Source organism: Talpa occidentalis, unplaced genomic scaffold (genome assembly GCF_014898055.3).
Source record: "Talpa occidentalis isolate TD23 unplaced genomic scaffold, MPIMG_talOcc4v2.1 talOcc4.3, whole genome shotgun sequence".
In the NCBI taxonomy this organism is placed as follows: Eukaryota; Metazoa; Chordata; class Mammalia; order Eulipotyphla; family Talpidae; genus Talpa; species Talpa occidentalis.
The window spans coordinates 427,270-451,238 of NW_023603184.1; the positions used below are offsets into that span (position 1 = coordinate 427,270).

General features: G+C 47.3%; 2 protein-coding genes across 2 annotated transcripts in view; one reads left to right on the forward strand and one right to left on the reverse strand.

The window, feature by feature from the left end:
• The first annotated feature begins 14,613 nt into the window (after positions 1 to 14,613).
• On the forward strand, positions 14,614 to 18,957 carry MPEG1 (macrophage expressed 1). Its single transcript, XM_037521435.2, has one exon. It carries the CDS (start codon positions 14,668 to 14,670, stop codon positions 16,822 to 16,824), a length of 2,157 nt encoding a protein of 718 aa, XP_037377332.1. The 5' UTR covers positions 14,614 to 14,667; the 3' UTR covers positions 16,825 to 18,957.
• A 462-nt stretch (positions 18,958 to 19,419) lies between these two features.
• DTX4 (deltex E3 ubiquitin ligase 4) overlaps positions 19,420 to 23,969 on the reverse strand; it is a 29,298-nt gene continuing 24,748 nt past the window's right edge. Inside the window, 1 exon segment of the mRNA XM_037522197.2 lies at positions 19,420 to 22,904. Coding sequence (XP_037378094.1) covers positions 22,671 to 22,904 — 234 coding nt within the window. The 3' untranslated portion in view covers positions 19,420 to 22,670.

The window sequence follows — 23,969 nt, forward strand, 5'->3', positions numbered from 1 at the left end:
GTAGGCCAGAGGTGCGGGGGGGTGAGAGGATTCACAAGAGACAGAGTGGGAAGCAGAACAGGTGGATCTACTGAAATACACTGCTGAGGGGAGCAGCAGGTGAGCCAGGAGTGGTCTGCTGTGCCACGTGGGTCAGCTCCCTGGCCAGAGATCAAACTCATGCTGCAGTGGCTGCGGATTGCCTCATAGTGCTGACGCTTAACCCCTTGTGCCATCAGGGAGGCCCCCAACACAATAAATTATATCAAAGAACAGAACAAGTTAAAGGGGGGCAGAAGTTGAGAAGTATAGAGAAGATTGAAATTAAACATCTAAGTAGACACACACATATGCAGATAATATGCAGTGTAGGCAACATACATACACTACATGCAATTATAGAGATGAAATACTCAAATATCTTTTCCAGCTTACTTTTTAAAGATCTCCCACACTTTGTGTGCCCCTGCTGTCTCTGAAAACTAGACTTCTCTTTTTTTAGCCCTACTTACCCTTTGTTCCTGCCTCACCAACTCGTTCTCAACCACTGTGGTCTCCTGTGCTTTTTGCAAATGCTTTGCCCATCTTCAGTATAAGGCTCCCTGCACCAACTCCCTCCCAGCTCTCACACACCAGATTTTCATACTGCTAACCTCTTGTTTGTGGTTGGAATTTTCCTTAAACATGTTCTCCCTGAAGTCTGCACCACCTTGTCCCTGCTCCAGGGCTTGCGCAAAGCTTCTTAAAGAACACCTGCCACTGTATGCAGTGGTGCATCAATTTTCTGTCTGTCCCATGCGTTATGCTGAACATTTTGAGCTGAAGGATGATGTTTTATTACCTCCCAGACCATTGCCAGCTGTTCTATCAAACACACAGTACAAAGTATTTGATGAGTTGATAAAATTTGTGCAAAATGAGCATTAACATTTCTGTTTGAATATTTGTAAAACCCCCATTCTTTAGTGTCAAAGGGGGTTGCCAACTCTCCACATTTCCATGTGCTTCATTCCCCTGCTGACAGGAGAACTTATACCTTGACCCATATAACCCCGGCAGAACAAACTATGATGACAAGAAACACAAAATTGTATCTGGGCATTTAAATTGTTGGCCTATTTATTTTCTTTTAAAATGAAGAACATTTAGTCTAAATTTGAGCAGCTTAATAATCCAACCATGATACTTGGGGAGAAATTAAAAACAAGGAAGATATTAATCCCAGTACCGTTATTAATGGGCTTTTAGTAAAGTGGGGACGCTGACAGTGGAAGTGATAATTCAAACAATGCAAAAATTCCAGTCTATTCTGGGGTCTGTCACTTCTGTATAAACAAAGGCATCAGGTCAGGGTGACATGATCTCCCAGAAGGCGCCAATCAGGGCATCTGCCTCCTGTGCCTAGGATTCCCTGACAGAACAAAATGGCTGCTCCACCTGGATTTTCCTTGCCCCAGGAAACTCCCTGCAGGCAGCAGAGAGAAGATATATGACGGTGGGAAGGAATGGTCAGCATGCCGCCCCATTTTGTCCTTCTGGGATTTTCCAAGCATCCAGAGCTGCAGATGGTCCTCTTTGTGCTGTTTCTGGGCACCTACCTCATGACTCTGGCTTGAAACCTGAGCCTCATCGCCCTGATCAAGATGGAGTTGCCTCTCCACCCTCTCAAGCATTTCTTCCTTGGTAACTTGTCCTTTGTGGACATCTCACAGCCCCCTCCCTAGCTCACAAGATGCTCTGCTGCTTCTTCAAGGAGCAGAAGACCATCCCCGTCGTGGGCTGTGCCACTCAGTTGCCATGGGAGCCACTGAGCGCTACCTCTTGGCGGCCATGGTAGGACCGGTTCACTGCCATCTCTAGCCCCCTGCTCTACAGTCCCCCGGAGGATTCCTCACGGGATTGGGCCAAACTAGCTCCATATTCTGGCTCCATTTCTGTGTGCCATCCGTCACGAACCACTCTTTTTGTGACCTGCCACCCTTGCTAGTCCTATCTTGCTACAGTACCTTTCTCAACCAGGTAGTGAACTTTCTTGCGTGCACAGTTGGGGAGACATCAGCTCTTCTTGTCCTGGTTTCCTCTGGCTACATCATTGCCACTGTAGTGAAGATTCATTCGCCACAGGGAGGAGCGAAAGGCTTTCAACACCTGCGCCTCGCACCTGACCACAGTGATCCTCTTCTACGGCTCTGGCCTCTTCTCCTATTTCCACTCTAGCACTGGTTATTCACAGGACCAAAATAAGGTGGGGTCCATATTCTACGGAGTCGTGATCCCCATGCTGAACCCCACCATATACAGCCTGCGAAACAAGGAGATTAAAGCTGCATTGAAAAAGCTCAGGAAGAGAAAGAAGCAGATGTCCTCTCCGTGTCTTATAGTTCCTTGAGTTAAAAACGATCTTAAGTTTTGCTATGTGAGCAGGAATCTAGAAAACCTAAATAAGGGACCAGGAAAAAGAATAGCTATAAGAAAGAAAAAATCAAAATCAACAAACACCTATGAACCAGAGACACACTATGGGGGTGGGGAGAAATAAGGGATTACGGCCAAAATAAGGGGGGTGCAATTGTATGGGAATATAAAAATAAAATTAGAAAAAAGAAAAAAAAAGATTGAAAAAAAAAACCTATTGTTTGAACAATGATGTAAAAAATAATGAACAGATGGGACATACCTCAACTTAATAAAGACCACATATGACCAAAGGGGGGAAAAAAAAAAAGTTTTGCTATGTGGAAATAGGCAAAATAATAAGTCACTCAAAGAATCTGAGTCATAAGAAGTCATATCAAGGAAGGTCCCCTCCTTATATGTCTACTGCACCAGTAAACGCAGCAGTTTGTTTTCTTCCCTGTAGTTTTCTAGTCATTTCAAGTCTGGTCATTCATAATAGAAACTTAGGATGATGTAATAAAAACTTAGAAACCTTTTCCTGACGTGCCTCTGTGGCATCAGGTGCAGGGTTGGCACACCTATCCTCAGCATCAGGGGGGTGTGGTCCCCCGGGCCACAGGTGTTCCGTAGAGACCGCTTCACAGCATGACACTGCTCAGACCCATTCATTTGCCACTTGGAGCAAGTCTTCTTTTCTCCCTGCATTGGATTTGTATCTGTGGGAGGACCGGCACAGACCTGGTGGACAAACTTTGGAGCATGAAGCTGAGAGCCCCAAGTTGGATTCGGCAAGGGCTACTCATTACCAGGAGAGCACAGGACACCTGTCACTCATGTCTAAGAAGAGCCAAGGTCACATCTGCGGGGCCATGAAGTCCTCCGGGGCCAGAAATAAGGTCCCAAACTAGCAGATGCAACGATGGGCAGTCCCAGTGGGCAAAGCGTATGACTACCAGGGCGTGAGAAGCCATGCAGGAGAGCGAAGTAACATGAGGTTGATTTCCATGGCTGCAGTCTCCTAGTGATAGGGTGGGTGGACGCCTGGCTCAGGGATCACTGTCCCGGAAGAGGGGTTCCCCTGCAAACTCTGATTCCATATCCTCTCCGAGCTCAGTTGTCATTCTTCCTTATAGGGACAGTGAACTTGCCCTCTGTCCACGCCCTGCCCCCACTCCACTTTCTCTTCAGGTGCTAGAGTTTGTGTCTTGACTACTGTGTCTCTGGAACTTGACCTCAGTCTGTCCCACAATTCCCACATCCACGATTCCATTTTCTTGAATTACCTCAGACATGATCTGAGACAAGGAATCAAGGAGTGAACGTGGGTTTTAAATTGACTTTGATCCTATTTTACAAGCTGATTCCTGAACAAAGGACACATGTTTCTGAAGTCCGGCTGCTTTAATGACCGTGTATGTACATCGTGGTGGGTCACGGCAGCCGTTACATTAGCTATAACTTTTCTGCCTTGACCTTCTTCAGTCATGATGCTATTTGTTCTTTTCTCTGGCCACTTGGAGCAAACCAGTTTATATTTAGAAGTTATGACTTAGATTAAAGTTTCTTTTTTTAAAGATTTATTTATTTATTTATACAAGAACCTGGGTACAGGCCAGATGCGCGCGAGGGTGAGAGGATTCACAGAGACAGAGCAGGGAACAGAACAGGCAGACTGACTGATGTACACTGCTGAGGGGAACAGCGGGGAGACAGGAGAGGTCTGCTTTGCCATGTGGGATTCTCGCCAGCCAACTGGGATTGAACTCGTGCTGCAGAGGCTGCGGACAGCTTCACAGTGTGGCGTTCAACCGCCTGTGCCACCAGGGAGGCCCCAGATTAAAGTTTCTTGGCCCAGCTTTCCTTGATCCTTAATACCTCCAGTCAGTGTTTAAAAAAATAATAATAATAACAGTCAGAACACAACAAAACAAAAACAGACAATTATAAACCAGAGATATACTGCAGGGGAGGAGGAGGGAGTGGGTGAGAGGGAGGGACGAGCACAAGGGACTGTGGTGATGGTGCACGGGTGCCTTGGGGAAGGAGATTCTGTGGGGACTCAATCTGAGGGGGTGGGGGGAAGCAAATATTGTCTAAAAATTTTTTTAAAATGATAAATGTTAAAATAAAAAAAATAAAGTTAAAAAAAAGTTACTGCAATATGTTCCCATAACTTCTCTATTCCATCTATCAGCACCTACAAGATTTTACTCTATTTTCTTGTTTAGTTATCTGTTTTCTTCTGAACTTGTTAACCCCCTTGTCTAACCCACTTTCTGTTGCTTCCACAAAGCAGGGGGTGCTTCTGGGGCAAACTATGTGCTTAATAAATATTTGTTTGATAAATGAAAAAAATAAACTGAGATTTGCTTGGCAGATACTTTAGAGATTTCATGCCAAAAGAAGGGAATCCAAACTTACTGGATGTTATTTATAAGACAGGCACTGTTCCCAGCATTTTTTGAAAAATTGCATTTTAATTCTACAACAAACATGAACATTCTTTGTTTAAAAATTTAAAATACTGTAGGTAAAAAAATGTGACCTTTAATTACAACTTTCAATTTCAATTCCTTCCTGTAATCTCTAAGAGGTAGTAATGACTGCTTATGTTGGTATGTAAATTTACACGTTTCCTTCATATTAATATTTGTAAGTGAACCAGTGTCTTTCTGCATCTCTGCCTCCCCCTCGGTCTCTCTCTGCCTCTGAGGACCACTCTGACCCCTGGCACTAGAGGAGATGCTCCTCTAAGTCCCCTGAGCACCCGCGCCTGCCTCTCCATGTAGGGCATCCTTGTCCAATTCTGTTTCCCAGGAGGTTTCCCAACCTCAATGACAAAACAAGTGGTACATGATACACCATTTTTGTACATACATATGTGAGACAGCAGTGGCCTGACCCAACCTCGGATTTATTTATGTATTTATTGATTGATTGATTTAGTGCTATAAGTGACCTACTGACCAATTATTTCACTCACCTGTTTCACAGATAAAATTCAAATCTGTGAGTGGTGCAATATTTTGCTCATGACTCAGCTGGTTAATGAAAGCGTTCCTCTCACTCAGCAGGCCCCCTGAGTACCACACTCAGCAGACTGTTGCCTGTCAACAACTGACCCAGAAGGAGGTGAAAGGTTCTAGAAGGAAGAATGTGGCCTGGACAGCCTTGTTTCACATTTTGGCAGCTCTAACTTCCTGTTTTCAGGGAAGTCATGCTACTTCAGCTCTGTCCTGAGAATTTTATGGCTGGGGAAGATTTTCTCCTTCTCTTCCTAATTCTAATGCCACCACTGGAAGTAACTGACAGTTTTCAAATAGTGTTCCAGGGAACCCAAGGATCTGCCTCCTCAGAGGTGATGAGGTGGCCCAGGCAGGGGCCTCGAGGGCCTGGCCTCTGTGCCAAGAGGGATCTTCTTGTTCACGTGTTTTATCTATTAGTTTCTGTGTAATTTGGAATAAAGGCACCACTGTTGAAATCACTCTTATAATCTACAAATTAAAACAATCTGCTGATTTTGTGAATGAGGAAATAAAAGCCCAGAGAAGGGAAGAAATTTTCAAGAGCGCGAGAAGGGGGATTTGCACTGAGTTCTCAGGATTCCCAGTGTCTTGCACAAGCACATACACATTCACACTCTCACTCACACACATTAACATACTTTCACATGTGTACACATACACTTTCACACATATGCACACACACAATAACACACACATGTTCACATGCACAACATAATCTCACATGCACTCATTTGCACACTCACATACATAACTGCACACACAGAACTGAAGGGGACGGGGAGATGGAAGGACTGGTCATTTTTTTTTAATTTTTTTAAGATTTATTTATTTATGCATACAATAGCTAGGGTACAGGAAAGAGGTGTGGGGAGGTGGTGAGAGGATTCACCAGGAACAGAGTGGGGAGCAGAACAGGCAGACCGACCGAAAAACACTGCTGAGAGGAGCTGTGGGTGAGATAGGAGATGTCTGCTGTGCCATGTGGGTCAGCTCCCTGGCTGGGTATCTAACTCGTGCTGCAGTGGCTGTGGACAGCTTCATAGTGCTGAGACTTAACCCCTTTCACCACCAGGGAGGTCTGGACTGGTTATTGTTAATTTCTTATTACAAATAGAGTTTAGTACCCTGAACTGTTTCCACTCAAACCTCAGCTCTCCTCAGTTCTCCCTTTCTCTACTGGGGCCTCCGCTGTCTTCCATGTTCCCTCTCTCTGTCTCACTCATGCTGTAGCTTCTCTTTCCCTCCCCCTGTTCTTAAGGAAAGTTCTAGTTCCATCACTTTGTGAAAAGAGCAGTTCTCCATCTTCTTCCCAGGATTCAGGGAGGGAAAAGTCACATTTGAATCCTGTTCTCTCCCCATAGAAATGAAGTTGCCCCCTTTGGAAAAAGGGTTTCAGACTTCAAAAAAAAAAAAAAAAAAAAACAGCAGGAAAGTTTGGTTACCAAAGGCCTGGCACCAAATATACATGTGGACACCCATTATAACTATGACAAAGTTAGCTGTAAGAAATGACCACCACGAGGGAGAATTTGGTTGGTTGAGGTCACATGTGGAAGGTTGCCCTGTCCTTAGTCACACCAGCACACACACCTTCCTCCAAACACAGACTCAAGTTCACAATTGAGAAAGGGAAATCTTCAAGTGCCACAGAGAACACAAATCAGGGCAGTGAGTGGGCCAGGAGCCCCGTGGCTAAGGGGCTTTCCTACATCTGAGTCATACGTGGAACTAATCGCAGGCGACCCAGATTTTGAGGGCTGGTTGTAGAAGGTGATCGAGGTCACTGGTCTTGTGCACAATGATAGGGGTAGGGCGGGGGTGGGAGAGGGGTCAGGACTGTCTTAGGAGCCAAGAAGGCTGTGTCAGGCACCACATAAATGAGAAAAACTCCACCCCCTGGCCTGTGAAATGGTGATGGTGTTTCCATCTTCCAAGGGATAGCAGAACCCCAGGTCTGACTTCTCCAAGGAGACACACAGATGACCAACAGGCCTGTGAGAAAATGCCCGTCATCACTTACCATCAGGGAAATGCACATCAAACCCACAATGAGACACCACCTCACCCCTGTGAGAATGGCCCGTGTCAGCACTTTTGAAACAAGTGCTGGTGAGAGTGTGGAGGAGAAGGAGCCTCATACACTTTGCTGGGAATGTAGACAAGTGCAGGCCCCAGGGAAACAGTATGGAGTTATCTTGAAAGATTGAAAATAGGTCTACTACAATAAAAAAGAATCTTTTTTTAAAGATTTATTTATTTATTAATACAAGTACTGGGTACAGTCAGAAGCATGGGAGGGCTAGAGAATTCATCAGAGCCAGAGCGGGGACCAGAACAGGCAGAAGGACCGAGGTACACTGCTGAGGGGAGCAGCGGGTGCAACAGGAGAGGTCTGCTGCACCATGTGGGACCCTCACCGGTGGCCGGGGATCAAACCAGCACTGCAGAGTCTGCGGACAGCTTCGCAGCTCAGCACTCAACTGCAGTGCCACCAGGGGAGGCCCAAAAAAGAATCTTTATAAACATGAAAAATAAACATTAAAAATAGGTCTACCGTAGGATCCAGCAATTCCGCTCTTAGGTATCTACCTGAAGAATGCAAAAGCATTCTTGTATGACCTCCTATGTTCGCTGTAGCACTATTTATAATAGCCAAGCTATGGAAACAGCCTAAGTGCCCAAAGACAGGTAAATGGATTAGGAAGATGTGATCTATATACACAATGGAATACTACTCAGCTATAAAAAATGAACTCTTGCCATTTGGGACAAATGGATGGAAGTGGAGGGGATGATACTAAGTGAAATAAGTCAAAAGGAGAAAGACAAATACCAGATGACGTTACTTACAGGTGGAATATAGAGAAACAGAACAAAGGGTCAGTCATACGGAAACCAGTACCAAGCCCTGAAAATACAGAATTGAGGCCAGAGTTATGGAGGGGGATGTCAAAGTGGAGAAGGTGCACAATAGATTATGGTGGAGGACTATGGGTGCCTTGTGGTGGGTGTGGTGTGGTGACATACACCTGAGGGGTGTATTCCTATACCTCTAAATCATATACAGTGCCTAAACTGGTGTTGCTTCAATCAACAGGGGAATAATTTTTATATACTTACACAAGTTCAAAGATGCATGCCTAAAATTTGTATAGAATTATATAATGAAATGCTACTTCAATAATGAAAGAATAATTTTTTTATATCAAAAAATTAATTCCCAATGCTGTGTTTACACAGATGTTGGTCTTAGCTCACATTCACTCCACACCAAGAAATCATCACAAACGCTGGTCCAGGATGACGACGAGGCCTCAGCAGAGTTAAAGCTAAACCCCTCTTGTCGGGCCTTAATGAACTGGACCAAACTGACTCCTACAGCCAACCCCAGTAGAAAAGGAACTCAAGAGTCATCCATCTCAAAACACATAGTGAAACAAGCCACCAGAGGAAGTATCAGCAGGAACGGCTCGTGGAAGTGTGTGCGTGCAATGACTGGTGTGGAAGAGAATATCCTTACAGGGCTTTAGTCCAAGCTCACAGCTCCCAGGCTTCCAGTGAAGCAGGCTGCATCTGGATTGCACACGCCTGGACCAGACAGACGCTGGAAAGCATTTCAACCCAAATTCTTGTTTTGCAGATAGGGAAACAGACACCCAGAATGGGGAGTGTGACTTGTTGAAGGTCACTGGCAGGGCTGTGGCAGAATGAGGACTGGAATCCAAGTCTCCAGAGTCCTGGCCCTGTCCTACTTTTATTGCCACATGATACCCTAGTTTCCCAAGGTCAAGATTTAAAACCTAGCCTCAAGAGAGGACCAGGAAGAAAGAGCGACAGAAGGACCCACTCAGGACCCTGGAAAATCCAGCGTCCAGAGTCTTAGTAGCAAAACTCAGATTTCATGCCCTCACAACTAAAATTTTTGAGTAACTTATTTTCGCTGACCTGTTTCTCTTTCCTCTTCTTTCTCTACTTTCAATTGTTGTTGTTTTCTTTTTTCTTTTTGTTAATTAAGTTATCGTTGACAAATAACTCTGTGTGAGTTCAAGACCTACAGCGTTTTGATGTGTTGCATGTTAATGATCATCACCATTGTGACAGCTACAGCTACACTTCCATCAGAATGGTCCTTCCTTCTTTGTGGTGTGAACATTTAAGATCTAGTCTCACAGAATCTTGGGAGAATAGAATACAGGTGGCCAACAGCAGTCACAACACTGAGCATTTGCCCCCCCAGAACTTACCTATCTTCTAACTGCAAGTTCTGCCCTTTGATGCCCTGAGCTTCCAGGGAAGTGTTTGAGGAACAGTATAGCTCTGTCTGCTCACTTGAGAGGAACATGTTCCATGAAATATTGGAAATGTTGGCTGAGCATCTGCCATGTGCCAGGTACTGTGCTAAGCTCCAGTAACACGATGATGAGCTGGAAGACAGTCTCTTCCCATGAGTGCATGCTGTGCTGGGGACAGAGTCCATGAAAACTTCATCAATATACTATACAGTGATAAATTCCAGGGGTGCTATGGAACATAATGAGGGGCATTTTAATATTAGTTAATGCTCTATTTAATTAATGTTTCATTTAGAGGTACAATCCCAGGACAGCAAACGTAAGGAGAGAAATAAGTCCCGGAAGGACACAAAGTGGCTCTAATGGATTGTTAACAGAGCTGATGACAGTTTAATGAAAAGACATCGTTGTTCAGCCATGCATGTCCTCAGACAGACCCCACAAAACCACTAGTCCTCAAAATAGTCATCTGGAGGGAGAAAGACAGAGAAAATGATATGCCAACCCCTTCCTGCTTCTCATCTATAATTTGCAGCCTTCCCTGGCATGTCAATTTAATTACTCTGCATTTCTGGGTTGTTATTCAGCTCCTCTGACCAACTATCCCTAGCCTATATTTAATGCCCCAGTGCTTTATCGGCACCCCAAAACCGGGAAGGTGTCAAAGTCTCTTTGGGTGCCATAGCATTTAGGGTCTCCTGCAACAACCTAGGATGCAGCTAAACTTGGATTTTTGGATAAACATAAAATATGCCTCCAATATTTCATGGAAGATATACTAAAAAATGTTACCCATTGCTTATCTGAAATTTAAATTTCAGTGGGTGTCCTAAACTTATATTTGCTAACTCTAAGAGACTTCCTCATCATGGGCCTGGGCATTGGAGCTGGGGGCCAGCTGAGTTGGACACCACGTGGTCCTGGAATTAGGAGGATGAGCCAGGGATCTCCACTGGCAAAACAGCCCTGGTCTTGGGGAGCCGCTGAGGGAGGCTAAAAAGCAACACAAATAAGTTGGTGTGATTAAAAAAAAAGAAAAAAAAAAAAGGTCTGTGGATTCGAGGGAGACCTCTGAGGAGAAGTCATGGTTTTGTTTTGTTGGTATTTTTTAAAGTTTATTTATTTATTTATTTAAAAAATTAAAAACTGAAATATCTGTTTCTACTAATGTTGTTGAGAGAAATCATGTTTAAATTGTAATAGCAAGAATTAATCTGAGAGCACCTGAAAGAGCTCTCCAGGTTTGAGTAACTGCCTTCATGGTATTCTTTGCCTGTATCTCAAAAGACAACTCTTCTTTTCTCCTCAAATTTTATTAGTTTTTTACATGGCTATGTGATTTGGGGAATACAACATCACCCCTCATACCTGCACACGCTTCTCATATCTCCACCAAAGCTCTGGGCCAATGTTGGCCTTAGCCTTCCTACCACCATCTCCTCTGATAACCAGTCTGTTTTTTACAGTCTAGAAATATTTTGCTAGTTTCTTTTTTTGTTATTTATATACCGTAAGTGAGTGAGATCAAAAGACAACTCTTTAATTTGAGTCTGCCTTTGCAGGGCCTTCTGATAAACACACACTGTCACATGTTCTTACCTATTCAAATTCATGCTAGGGTGAAATTGTGGGAAACCCCAAAACTCCCAGGAGATGAGGTGTGACCTGCTTAATAGTCACCACGCAGGATGGGGTTCTCACAGATCTTATAGGGTCTCTTCAGAACAACAGAAAAAACAGAAAGAATTCTTCGCTAAAGCAACCAATGACTTAATTCACCTGGTGGTAAGTTAAGTTACAGATGGCATCACACCCAGCCTCTGAGGGAAGGAACTGACAAAGCAACACTTAAAGCCTCAATTTAGGAATCAGATCTTCAGAAAAGAAAATATTGTCACTATGGTGGCTGCCCCTCCCAGATTTTCCAGAACCAGGTTTATGCCAGAGTCGTCGTTCTGATCCATAAAGAGATTCAGACTATTTTCCTAGATTCCTGCAATAAAATAAGAAAGGGAGTGGTCCCTGCAAACAAAGCCACCTTTCCTCCCCCTTCCAGAATGCAGGGGAGATGAGGACGGCTCGGGGGACGCCTGAGTGAACTCCCAGCCCACACTGAACTAAGCCTCAGTTGTTCCTCATGGTTTGGCTCTGCATGAGGTGTCGTCGGAAGGTGCAGGTGCTCAGATGGAGAGAGAAAGCAGATGTGGGACTTCCCTCTGGAGGAAGTGAAATCACTCTTACGAAACACAAATGTCTTTTGTAGAATAGTTGCCTTTTCTTTGACAAACCGAAGATCAATTTTCAGACACAGGCTGTGGGGTGCGACCATCTGGAGAATTTATGTGATTTCAGATGCATTTCAGGACAAGAAAAAGTAGAGGAAATTGCTGGTGAGCAAGGAAAGCAGTGGGTGAAACTCCTGGTCAAACTGTGTGGTTGCTTCCTCCTGGTTGGCCATTGTAAGCGATTCCTCCTGGGGCAGGCAGATTTAAGTGGAGCTGAAATGTCCATTATTCCATTCTCCCTCTCATTGTGTCCCTGTGAGTTAACAAGAGAACTTCTGTGAACACAGCGGGGACATAGGCTTGGGATCATTTGAGGAACAGGAAAATTTCAGAAATAATTTGTTTCTTTTATTTTTTAAATGTACATTTGCTCATTTTTTTTTCTCTGAGTACAAAAAAGTGATGAAAGCTGAGTCCACACCACTTTGTTGGGTACTTAGGAGATTCTCAATGAAGATTTGCGAAGTGAGTGAAGATTGTTGAAAACTCAAAGGAAAAGGGGAAAAAAGTAAATAATTCAAAAAAGCTACCATGTGGATAGAATTACCATTGATGATTTAGTGACATCTCTGTAGTTATTTATATATTTGCACATGGCTGAGATAATGTGGAATGTATGTCATGATTTTTTCAATTAACATTGTGGCACACAAGTGCCTCATATTAAAATTGTCTGAAAATAAAATTATGATGCCTGGAGAGTATATATGGATACCAACCACATAATTTCACTCTTCATAGTTCTTTTACCTATTTTTATTTTTATTTTTGTGATGATAAATGTGAAGAGGAGGGTAGTCCAAAAGAAATGACAATGAATGTTTAGAGAGACTGGAAGTCTTAGGTATATCCATATTTACCTTGCTTGTCTTCTATTCACAGAAGAGTAAGAGCTCAGCAGGATCCACCAAAGGGAAAGCCAAGAGTAAGAAACTGTGAGCATGTCTCCAGGCAGTGTGACTTTTCTCATTCTGATGAGCTAGCCCTGTAAGAATTGGAGAAGTGTGTGACTAGTGCAAGAGATTGACCGAAGTACTTCAACTCCCATTTATCTAACTCTAGGATCATTCTACCAAGCTATAAATTTGTAACTAGCTAATTTATACATTAACCAGGACACCTGTGCAGAGTGGACTTCTCCAGCCAAGGACAACGAGGACCCTGGTTCATAAATTCACCCCTCTTGGGTTTAAGTAAATTCTTTGAAGCATACTGAGATGAGAATAGACCAGACAGTGAATATTTCCTGGTTTTACAAAGCACCATCAAGTTTTTAATAGTAAATAGTGAAGCTCAGTCTGTAAAGCTAGGTAATTGGTCTCATTATTTCTAAAAACAGACATCAGCTGCATCAGCGACAGTGGGAGCAGCCCAGTTCCTTTAAACCTCCTTTCCAGGTGATGGTACAGTGATACCTGCGAACTGAAACAGGACTTGTTTAGTCTCTGTCCTGCATTTGGTCCATGGTATGTTCTGGAGGCTCCATGAAGGTCTGTGTCAGAGCTTCATTAACTCCCCTCACTACCAATTAAGGAGCTAAGACACACCCTCATTGTCCCAAGGAATTAACAGAGCTGGGCTTCCTTAACCCTTGTCCTAGACCAATGGTTGAGGGAACGCTGTTCTCGGTGGTGGGGACCAAAGCGTCTGGCATTAACATACAAAAGGACATTCATGGAATTATGCTCTTCTGACGAAGTAACAAATGAATGGCTTAAATTTACAAGGACCACATTCATTTCTATGCATCTGTACTCAATCCACACACTTAACTGAGAATGAAAAACTAAACGGATATCGACATATGAACTGCACACACACAGAGGATGTATAAATGTGTACACACGCGACATGTTCCTTGGCCACTCTCTGCTTCTGGTAAATCAAGATCTAGAAGACAGTGTGGATTTCCTTCTTGCGTGAACCTGTCTGCCTCTCTGAAGGGAACACCACCAGAGGGGGGGCCTGGCTTAGCTGCAGAGGCTGAGGCTGTGTGGATGAGCTTCCAGCATCGAACGCGTGGAAACCTCTCCAGGCTGCTTCTGCCCTGCCCAGGTAATGCAGCTCCTGAGGAAGACCTGGTAGGGTTCGTCACCATGAAACCCACAGGACTTGTGAACGCCGTCACGCTCAGGTGAGTGGGAAGCCCAGGCCTCGGCCTGGTGCACAGTTAACTGAGACGTGGAAGCGGAGTGTCTCAGTAGGGGTGTGTGCCATTCTCCCCAGCATTTACAGTAAATGGAAGCTGGTATGGGAATGCCTGGAGAGAGCATTCTGGGAAATTTTGAGATATTAGGTCTAAGAGAATGAACAAAGAGCAAAATCAAAGCTTCCCTTTAAAGTCAGAAAGCTTGCTCAGAGTGAGCAGTGAGATGTGTGGTCAGGCTTTTGCTGAGAGCCCCACACAGGGTTGCATAGTAACCCCCTGGGGGTGGCAGGGGGCATGTAGCATTGTCTGTGTCTCCAGGTCTAGTTCAACATGATTTTTCCCACGTCCTGATAGACCTGTGTTCCAGTCAACTCTCATTTTCCCCTTTTGCAATTAGATTAGCCTAAAGAGGAACTGGTGACTGTAGGAGAACTGCTGAAATTTTTTTTTCTGCAACTGCTTGCTTTCCTTTCTGTTCAGTCTGCACCAAGCTTGCTGGTGGATGTGTGGTGCTGGTGTGTGACTGGGGCCGTCTAATCATGAACAGTTTTGGGGGCAACGTTGTCTTCTGTGTGCTTGCAGTATGGGCTAATATGGACATATCGCTGGGACAGATGGATGATACTGGATTTCAAAAATGCAAGGATGCCTTGAAAGTCCCTGTCCTGGAAGTCTTACCTGGAGGAGGCTGGGATAATCTGCGGAATGTGGACATGGGACCCGTGATGAACTTGACTTACACCAGCTGCAGGACCACCGAGGATGGACAGTACATCATCCCTGATGAAATCTATACTATTCCCCAGAAACAGAGCAACCTGGAGATGAATTCAGAAATCCTGGACTCCTGGATGAATTACCAGAGCAGCACCTCAGCCTCCATCAACCTGGAGCTCTCCCTTTTTTCCAAAGTCAATGGCAAGTTCTCCTCTGAGTTCCAGAGGACGAAGACTCTCCAAGTGAAGAACCAAGCTATCATGACCCGTGTTCAGGTAAGAAACCTGATGTACACTGCCAAAATCAACCCCACGTCGGCACTGAACTGGAGGTTTAAGAAGGAGCTCCTGGGCATCTGCGACCGTCTGGAGAACAACCAGACTCGTATGGCGACCTACTTGGCAGAGCTCCTGGTCCTCAATTATGGCACCCACGTGGTCACCAGCGTGGATGCAGGGGCTGCACTCATCCAGGAGGACTATATCAGGAGCTCCTTCCTGCAGGACAGCCAGAGCAGCCTCAGCGCCATCACCACGTCCGCAGGAGTGACCTTCCAAAACATCGTGAACTTCAAAATTGAGGACAAGGTAGTCTTGCAGGACACCTTCACCAAGAACTACCTCTCCAACCGCACCAACTCCAGGGTGCAAAGCCTGGGCGGCGTTTCTTTCTACCCAGGCATCACGCTCCAGGCTTGGCAGCAGGGCATCACCAACCACCTGGTGGCCATGGACCGCACAGGGCTGCCGTTGCATTTCTTCATCAGCCCCGACCTGCTGCCCAACCTGCCGGTGCCCCTGGTGAAGAAGCTATCCAAGACTGTGGAAGGCGCCGTGAGGCGCTACTACGCCTTCAACACCTATCCTGGCTGCACGGATGTCAATTCACCCAACTTCAATTTTGAGGCAAACACTGATGATGGCTCTTGTGAGGGGAAGATGACCAACTTCTCCTTTGGGGGTGTTTATCAGGAATGCACTCAATTCTCCGGGAGCGAGGTAGTGCAGCTATGCCAAACCTTGGAGCAGAAGAACCCGCTCACTGGCGCCTTCTCCTGCCCCTCTGGCTACTCCCCGGTCCGCCTGCTGTCGCAGACCCACGAGATGGGCTACAACCACCTGGAGTGCCAGCGCAAGTGCACCCTCCGCATCTTCTGCAAGACCGTGTGTGAAGACGTGTTCCGGGTGGCAAAGGCTGAATTTAGGGCTTTCTGGTGCGTGGCCAATGGCCAAGTACCCAACAACTCGGGGCTCCTTTTTGGGGGCCTCTTTAGCGAGAAGAGCATAAACCCTCTGACAAATTCCCAGTCGTGTCCAGCTGGCTACATTCCACTGAGTCTCTTCGAAAGCCTCAAGGTATGTGCCTCCCAGGACTATGAGCTGGGAAGCAGGTTTTCCGTCCCATTTGGTGGATTCTTTAGCTGTGTGGTTGGGAACCCTCTGGTGGACCCCGCCATATCCAAAGATTTAGGGGCCCCTTCTCTGAAAAAGTGTCCCGGGGGCTTCAGCCAACACCTAGCGCTCATCAGCGACGGCTGCCAGGTGTCCTACTGTGTCAAGGCCGGCCTCTTCATGGGAGGGGCTCTGCCCCCTGCCAGGCTCCCACCTTACACCCGGCCACCCCTCATGAGTCAGGCCCCCACCAACACTGTCTTGGTGACGGACCCCGAGACCGCCAGCTCCTGGATCAAAGACCCCCAGACGCACCAGTGGAAGCTGGGGGAGCCCCTGGAGCTGCGCAGGACCATGACCGTGATCCACGAGGATGCCGGTGACCTGTCGGCCAAAGCGACAATCGGGATCACCATGGGGGTTGCTGCCACCCTGGCAGTCGCCATCCTGCTGCTGGTCATCTACAGGACCCGCAAGCACAACAACAGGGGATACCAGGCGATCCAGGATGAGAGGCAGAGTCTGGCATCGGGTATTCCGGACCATGGAGACAATGCTGACCAAAAGCAGGAGCTGTGTCCAGCCTGAATCTCCCAGACTCTCGCGTCCATCTCCCCGGAGTTTCTAGCATGACCCTCACATCTCTCTCCACTTCTGTCTTCCTAAGTATTGAAATGGCAAGAACCACAAAAAGCAGGTACAACTTAGTGACTTCTTTAGGTCTCTGGGACAGAAAATTAATAGAACAACCTGGGGTGGGGATTTTAAGGAAAGCTCATCCTCTGCACTAAAATATAAAGAAGATGTTGTTTATCTTGTGCCTCACTAGTGATTTACTTCTAAGTGCACACATGTGGAAAGAGAGGGGAGCAGGTTGGTGTTTGGACTGGGGGGGCATGCATTTACGCTGGGGCTGGTGGTGGTTTCTAATGCAAGAGCTAGAAGAATTTCTGCCTTTTAAATGTTGCCCTTCCACTGTTTTGATTTAAAAAATTATATCTGGACTGCTTGCTCCTGGAGGTGAGCAGAGCCCCCAGCGGAGAAAGGAAGTTCTGTCGGCTACTCTTTTATAGATTTGAGGCTCCACGTTGAGCAGAGATGGTGTCTATCAAGTCCACAATATCCAACTTCCCCACGACCAAGACTTATTTGGACCAGACACTCCTGAACTTCACACTAGTGTCTTTTAGGAGCTCAAGAGAAGGGGTGGTTTGGAAATAGGAGTCAGTGAAGAAAGGGTGAAAACTAGAAAATATTCTGGTAATCACGGGATATTAGAATTCTTACCCACAGCCAGGTACAGTTGACCCTTGATTAACTAGGAACTTAGGGGCACCACCTTCCCCCCACCCCAGTTGAAAATCTGAGGATGGCTTTTGAATCCCCTCAAACTCAAGGACAGCCATCCTTTGGTATCCCCAGAGATTGGTTTCAAGATCCCCACCCCAAAATCTATGGGTGCTCAGGTGCCTCTTAGTGGGTCCTTTGTCCCCAGGGGTTCAACAACCAACTGCAGAACCTCAGGATAGGAAAAAAATCTGCTTGTAGATAGACCTGTGCAGGTCAAACCCGTGTTGTTTAAGGATCACCTGGACCTGGTTTCTTTCTGTTAGTTCATCATAAACAGGGCAAAGGCGCTGCAGACTTGGCCAGATAAACATTATAATTTCCTGGTGTATGTCACCCCAAAACAACCCTTCCTCTTTGATGAGTGGAACTTACCTTCCTGCCCCCCCCCCACCAAACACACACACACACACACACACACACACACACACACACACACACTCTTTTCTAGCATTTTTCTAGGACTGGAAGGCAAGGGAAAAAGCAAGAAGTCAAAATAAGCCCATGCCTAAGTACTCCTTCCTCCCTGAATCCAAAAGAGAGCAGAAAACAGCAATTAGCTATCCACCTTTATTTTTTCCAGTAGAAAGGTGACTGACATGATCAAATGCACATTTTTAAAGGAAATGAGAAAGTCATCAACACCACTTGTGACACACCTATTTCTCTTCCGAGTTGACTTCCCTGGGGCACCTGGTGGGGTCCATGGTGGTCCCTTGACACTTGGGGGTTGACCCAATTTGATATCAGGCTCAGTTAATTGTTACTACTAGGATGAATCTGTTCATGTTTCTCCTTGTTATCTTTGAAAGGTATCTATTTCTTCACCAAATCAAATGTCTTTAGTGATTTATCTTCTCTAAAGGTTCATGTTCACAAGCTTAGGCTTACAATATGTTTTTCTGAGAATTCTGGGGCGTTCCAGTCTTTGGGAAGACGGAGACAGGGGAGTCACTCATTCTGCCACTGATACAGAGAAGTGAATCACAGAAGTTGAGCCTGCTCCTTTGTCTGCCCTGATTTCAACAACCACATCACTTAATCCTGCCTCTGAAGCAGTAAAATGTTCTCCTTGGCCTCTGGTGTTTGGTGGGTGTGTTTCAGCCATGCTAACCACTTTTCTGCAAATACTGATTTTCCCATGAATTTTTTTTGAAGATTCCTCAGTCAGAGAGACAAAGAAAAATTGAAGGTCCTCAGACTTTTAATGTACTAACTACTCATTGATCTAAAATGTTCTTATGTTGCCTTATATTTCTACTAACACAAGTGCACATACTTAAGCATTAAAATGTATACTTAAGGAACAATCTGTCCGACTGTTGATCCGAAAATCTGGAGTGTGGGAGTTTGTCTGCACCCTCCATTCCCAACTGTTGAGTGGGGGGCAGGGGACTGTGAAGACTAACCTGGTCTAACTAACTGTGAAGACTAACTAATCCCACCCTATGGTCTGTAAAAAGCAGAAACTTTTGTCTGACAAAGGTGGCCCAGCATTTGCATTTTACTTGTCTGTTCTCATTAGTATTAGGGTTAATTAGTATTGGATTAATTAGTATTAGGATTAAACATTTATTTGAAAAAAACAGCCTGCAAACTACTGAAATGCACACGATATTGTAATCAAGTGGCAGGAACTTGGAGAAGCAAAGATTTGCAATTTTTAAGAGGGTCTTTCCCCTACAAGTTCATGTTCTTATTTCCCCTGTCATGTGGTCTGTTTCTTAGAGGAACAAGACGTCCTCCTCAGTCCCTTGGTCAATGTGTGGGTGGAAAAAAAGTGAAAAAAATTGAGGAAAGGGATGTTCTCTGTACCCCATGGGATGGTTTGTGGTCACTAACCCCAAATCCTCACAGGCAGGTGCTCGTCTACAAACACAACAGGCCAACAACAGTGTGCGGTTGTTCATTTGCCATTTATTGTTCTGCACGCACACCTCGAGCACCAGGCGGCGATGTCCTTTCAGAGCAACACCATGGACTTGGGGACACACCAGTACAGACGAGGGTTTCCTCAGCACCTCACCCCCCTCTCCCACAACACCGCCCACCCCCACTCAAATGCCAGTGACCACAGACAGGAAAGGGGACAGGGTCCTTCTTGTATTGCGTGAGCCCCCCCGCCCCTCATGCGCAGAACAGTGCATACCAGGATGAGTACTTTTGACTATAAAACCACAGAGAAGTCCGAGTTTTACAAAATTGGGGGAGAGGGGTATGGAAACACGAAGGCACACACAACCACAAACACACAATTAACCTCTTAAAGGATAAGCATCTGACAAGGTTTGTCTCCAATCCCATCTGCCATCCCTGGAGACTCAGGAAGGGAGAGAGGAGGCTGCTGGTGCTAAGACAATGAAGGGAAAGGCCTGCCTCCCCACCCCCAGCCTGGCCAGGGTCACAGCAGGGTTTCTGGTGGAAAGACACGCTGTGTCAAAGTGGCGGGTGCACAGGGCTCCTGTGGGCAGCGCCAACAGAGACTGTATCTTTCCAGGTTGGCAGTAGAGAAGGGACAAAGGAATCCTCTCCTTCTCCCAGTCCCACTTGGCACAGTGTTAGAAAGGAGATTCAAGATCCCTTCTGCTCAGAATGCCCCCCCAAGAAGAGCAGCTTGAGGACGAGGTTGTCCCTACTGAGCATTCTCAAAGAGGAAGAGAGGGTACAGACACAACTGACGTCCTGGGGGAAAGGCTTGAGGACATGAAGAGGAGCTCTCAGGGGTTGTCGCCTGGCCCACTTCCTGCCCTGTGTGCTACCCATCCTCTGCCTCACCCCCTTGGCTTCCCCTTTCCCCACCCTTCTCCTGCCTGATGCAGGAAAACCAGTCTGTCCCAGCTGCCCACTGACAGTTGTCAAAGCTTGTCTTCTCTCTTCCCCCCACTCCAACTGCAGTGTTCCTCTCCCCACAGAGTCTCAATCTATTTCCTCCTCCCTGTGGTGAGACCAGTGGCCTCTCAACAAGGGGCTAATGATACCAGGCCTTAATGAGACTCTCCGGGGATCTCTGGTAGCCTGGCAAGGGGCGTGGGCATTGACAAACTCTGCAGGGAGGGGTATCCCTTCCATCGAGTTTAAGGGTCTCCTCCCGGTCTCCGGCAGTCCTCCCCAGGGTGCAGTGAACTCAGGACCCAGCTTCTGGCCTACTGGTGAGATAAAATGGCTGCCTACCGATAGGAGACACAGGAACTAAGATGGCAGGCACAATTCTCCCTATCAGAGCTCCCTCTGCTGGAGGCAATTAGCGACCCTATAGCCATATGGAAAGTGAGGAGGGGTCAGGGCCCTCATGACCCACGGATCTGGGCTTCGCATGGGAGATCCACTGCGGGCACTTACATCAAAATGGCTGCCGGCCGCGCAGGAAGCAGCTCCGGAGCCGGCTCTCAGGAGAGCGTGGCTTCCGTTCTAACTTAAGTACCATTTTTGAAGGTTCTTTTGTTCCAATTTTTCTAGCATCAAAAACCTTCCAAATATTATGAAATATATATATATGCATATATATACGTCAAACCCCCAAAACATGAGGTATATAAATTCAAATTAGTATCTAGGGGAACTTCCCCCAAACACATAGTTCAAAGAACCCACTTTCAAAGGGGGAGTTGGGTTTCCCTTCTTGATCCCCCTTCTCTCCTCCCTGACCCTCAATTAACTTCCTAGCGGGAGAAGAAGGCAAGAAGGGGATGGCCTGGGAGGGGATGGACTGGGTCTTGGAACACTACTCAGATGCAGGCCGGGCAGTGAGGTTCCCACCAGTTAGGCGGGAGCTAGAGAGGCTTCCGTCACCCCTAGGTCAATCTAACCCATAAGAAGTTGCCGGCCCAGCACCATCTGGGCTCTCATTAGCACATTTGCATGGAGACAGATTGAAGCCCTCATAGAAACCAGGCTGGACGGGATTGGCTCAGATCCAATCTTGAAAGCTATAAACAGGCCGGTCCAGCCCTCCGCTTACACATCCCCCCAGGCACAGTTCCATTTCCATCAGCATCCAGTTTGCCACGGGATGGATTGACCAAGGGTCCAATTTACCAAGGGTAAGGAAGTCAAAGGTCCACAGCCTGGCTGGTGGACCCCCATCAGCGCCGGGGTTTGACATCTTGCAAAAGAGGGGTAGAAACATGACAGGATTCCCCACCAGCCTGGCCCCGGGGAGTGCGCAGGCACACGCGCGCACACGCGCACACACGCGCACACACACACAGATGCACAGACACAGGCAGCACAGAGCCCTGGGGCCCCACTCACAGTGACTTGATGAGACTTGTGGAATCTTTGAGCTGGTCTGGGGTGCGTTGGGAAGAAGGCTATATGGGCTCCTCTCCCTGAGGACAGTTCAGATGCTAAGTGGGATGCAGGCTCTGGTCTGATCAGAGGGATGGGGCCCGGGGGAGGCCGCCCCGAGAGGCACCCCAGAGCCCACCCACCTGCACAAGAGAACCAGACGCCTCTTTGGACGGGTCAGGTGTGAGGAGGGGGGCCGAGGCTGAGGGCTATTATGAGAGCTGGATCTGCCCCCAGGAGCCCCAGCCTTCCCAACCCTCCTGGCAAGAAGTGCTTCCTTGCTGTACACTGGGACATCGGATTCTGATGTCACAGCAGTTGAGTGGCTCACCCCTTTGCCCCCCAACCTTGCACAGTGAGAGCTCCTCGCCTCCAGAAGAGGAGAGAAAAGCGGAAACTCCGCTCTCAAAGCAGAGTGGAAGCAGCAAGAAGCAGCTGAGGCCTTGGACCTCAGCCTTCACAAGGCCAGGGCATGGGGTGCCCAAGCACTGCCCATACCCTAAATGTGCTGACCACACCCCCTCCTTAGAGGGCTGGGGGGTTCTTGCCTACCCAGCACCGAAATCTCCATGGGGACAGACCATGGAAGACCCTTGACCCCTGGCCCCTTTGTGTCGGATGAGGTTTATGAGAGACGTCACCTTACTCAGTCTGGCTCCCCTGTGTGGTTGGGGGCGGGGAGGAGACAGGACAGGAGGGGAGAGGAGGGAGTCGGAGCACAGGGCCAACTTCTACCTCGACTCTCCCCACCTCCTATCCTGTGGTCCCCAAGGTCCCTCCTACCCAAAAACCCCTCCGGCTCAGTCCTTCTCCTGGACGGTGCTGTCCTCGGAAATGCCCTGGGCGGCCAGTTCAGCCAGCACGTTATCCAGGTAATTGGCATCGGGGTAGCCGTGGCCAGTGAGATTAGAGCCAAACTCCGTCTTGTGGTGGACTTCATTCCAGATGACGGTGTCCGACTCGCCCGTGGTGCTGGAGGTACCGATGGCAAAGATAAGGCGGCGGTCCCAAGCCACGAGCAGCAGCTTCAGAACCTAGGAGACCAGAGGCAGACACGTGCTGATGAGAGTCTGTCCCCTGGGTGGAGGGAGAGCACCCTCCTGGGTCAGGATGCTCTAACGTGGCAGAGTGACCAGGAAGAGACTTGGACCCACAAGCTGAGTCCTGGCTCAGTCACTGACTCACTGGTGACCTCGCACAAGTGACTTCACCTCTCTGGGCTTTCATCTCCTGATTCACAAATGGCAGAGGCACAGTCTGCCTCCACATCTCATGGGCACTGTGTGAAAAGCCCTTCACACAGCGCCTGGCAGGTGCTGCTCAGCAGTCGTTAGCCAGGACACCAGAGCTCATGCCTGCAACCTCCTGAAGTCAGCCCTCCTCCACCACCTGAGTCTGGGTCCCCTCATGGTGACACGCACTGCCCTCTCCCACACTGCTTCATGTTTACCCACTCTCTGCTTGCCACACAACCCAGGCCGAGCTGGTGTGGAACTGTCTCATTCTACAGGTGAGGCCCAGGGAGTGTTGGGTTTGCAGAAAGTTCTAATTGAGCTAAAACTTACAAACTTATATATGTTGGTTGAACAGGTAAACACCAAACACCCTGTTCCAGGCCTCTGACAGCAGCACCCAGCATGGGGACCAGTACTGTTGGCTCAGGCGGGCTACTCTCAGCGTGGCTGGGCTGGAGGTCGGGACCACAAAGTAGTAGCAGTTGACATTAAGATCCGAGCTAGGGCCTCCCCAGTGGCACAGCGGGTTGAGCCCAGTGCTGTGAAGCTGTCCACAGCCTCTGCAGTGCAGGTTCCCACTGACCGGGGAGATACCCACACAGCACAGCAGACCTCTCCTGCCTCACCCGCTGCTCCCCTCAGCAGTGTATTTCAGTCAGTCTGCCTGTTCTGCTCCCTACTCTGTCTCTGGTGAATCCTCTCACCCTCCCGCGCCTCTGGCCTGTACCCCAGTCGTTGTATAAAAATAAATAAATCTTAAAAAAAAAAAAAAAAAAAAAGATCAGAGCTACCCGCTCCTGTGTGTTACGGCTCAGCGCCAGCAGCAGGGCAGGTAGCGGTTATGGTAGTCGGATGAGACAGGGG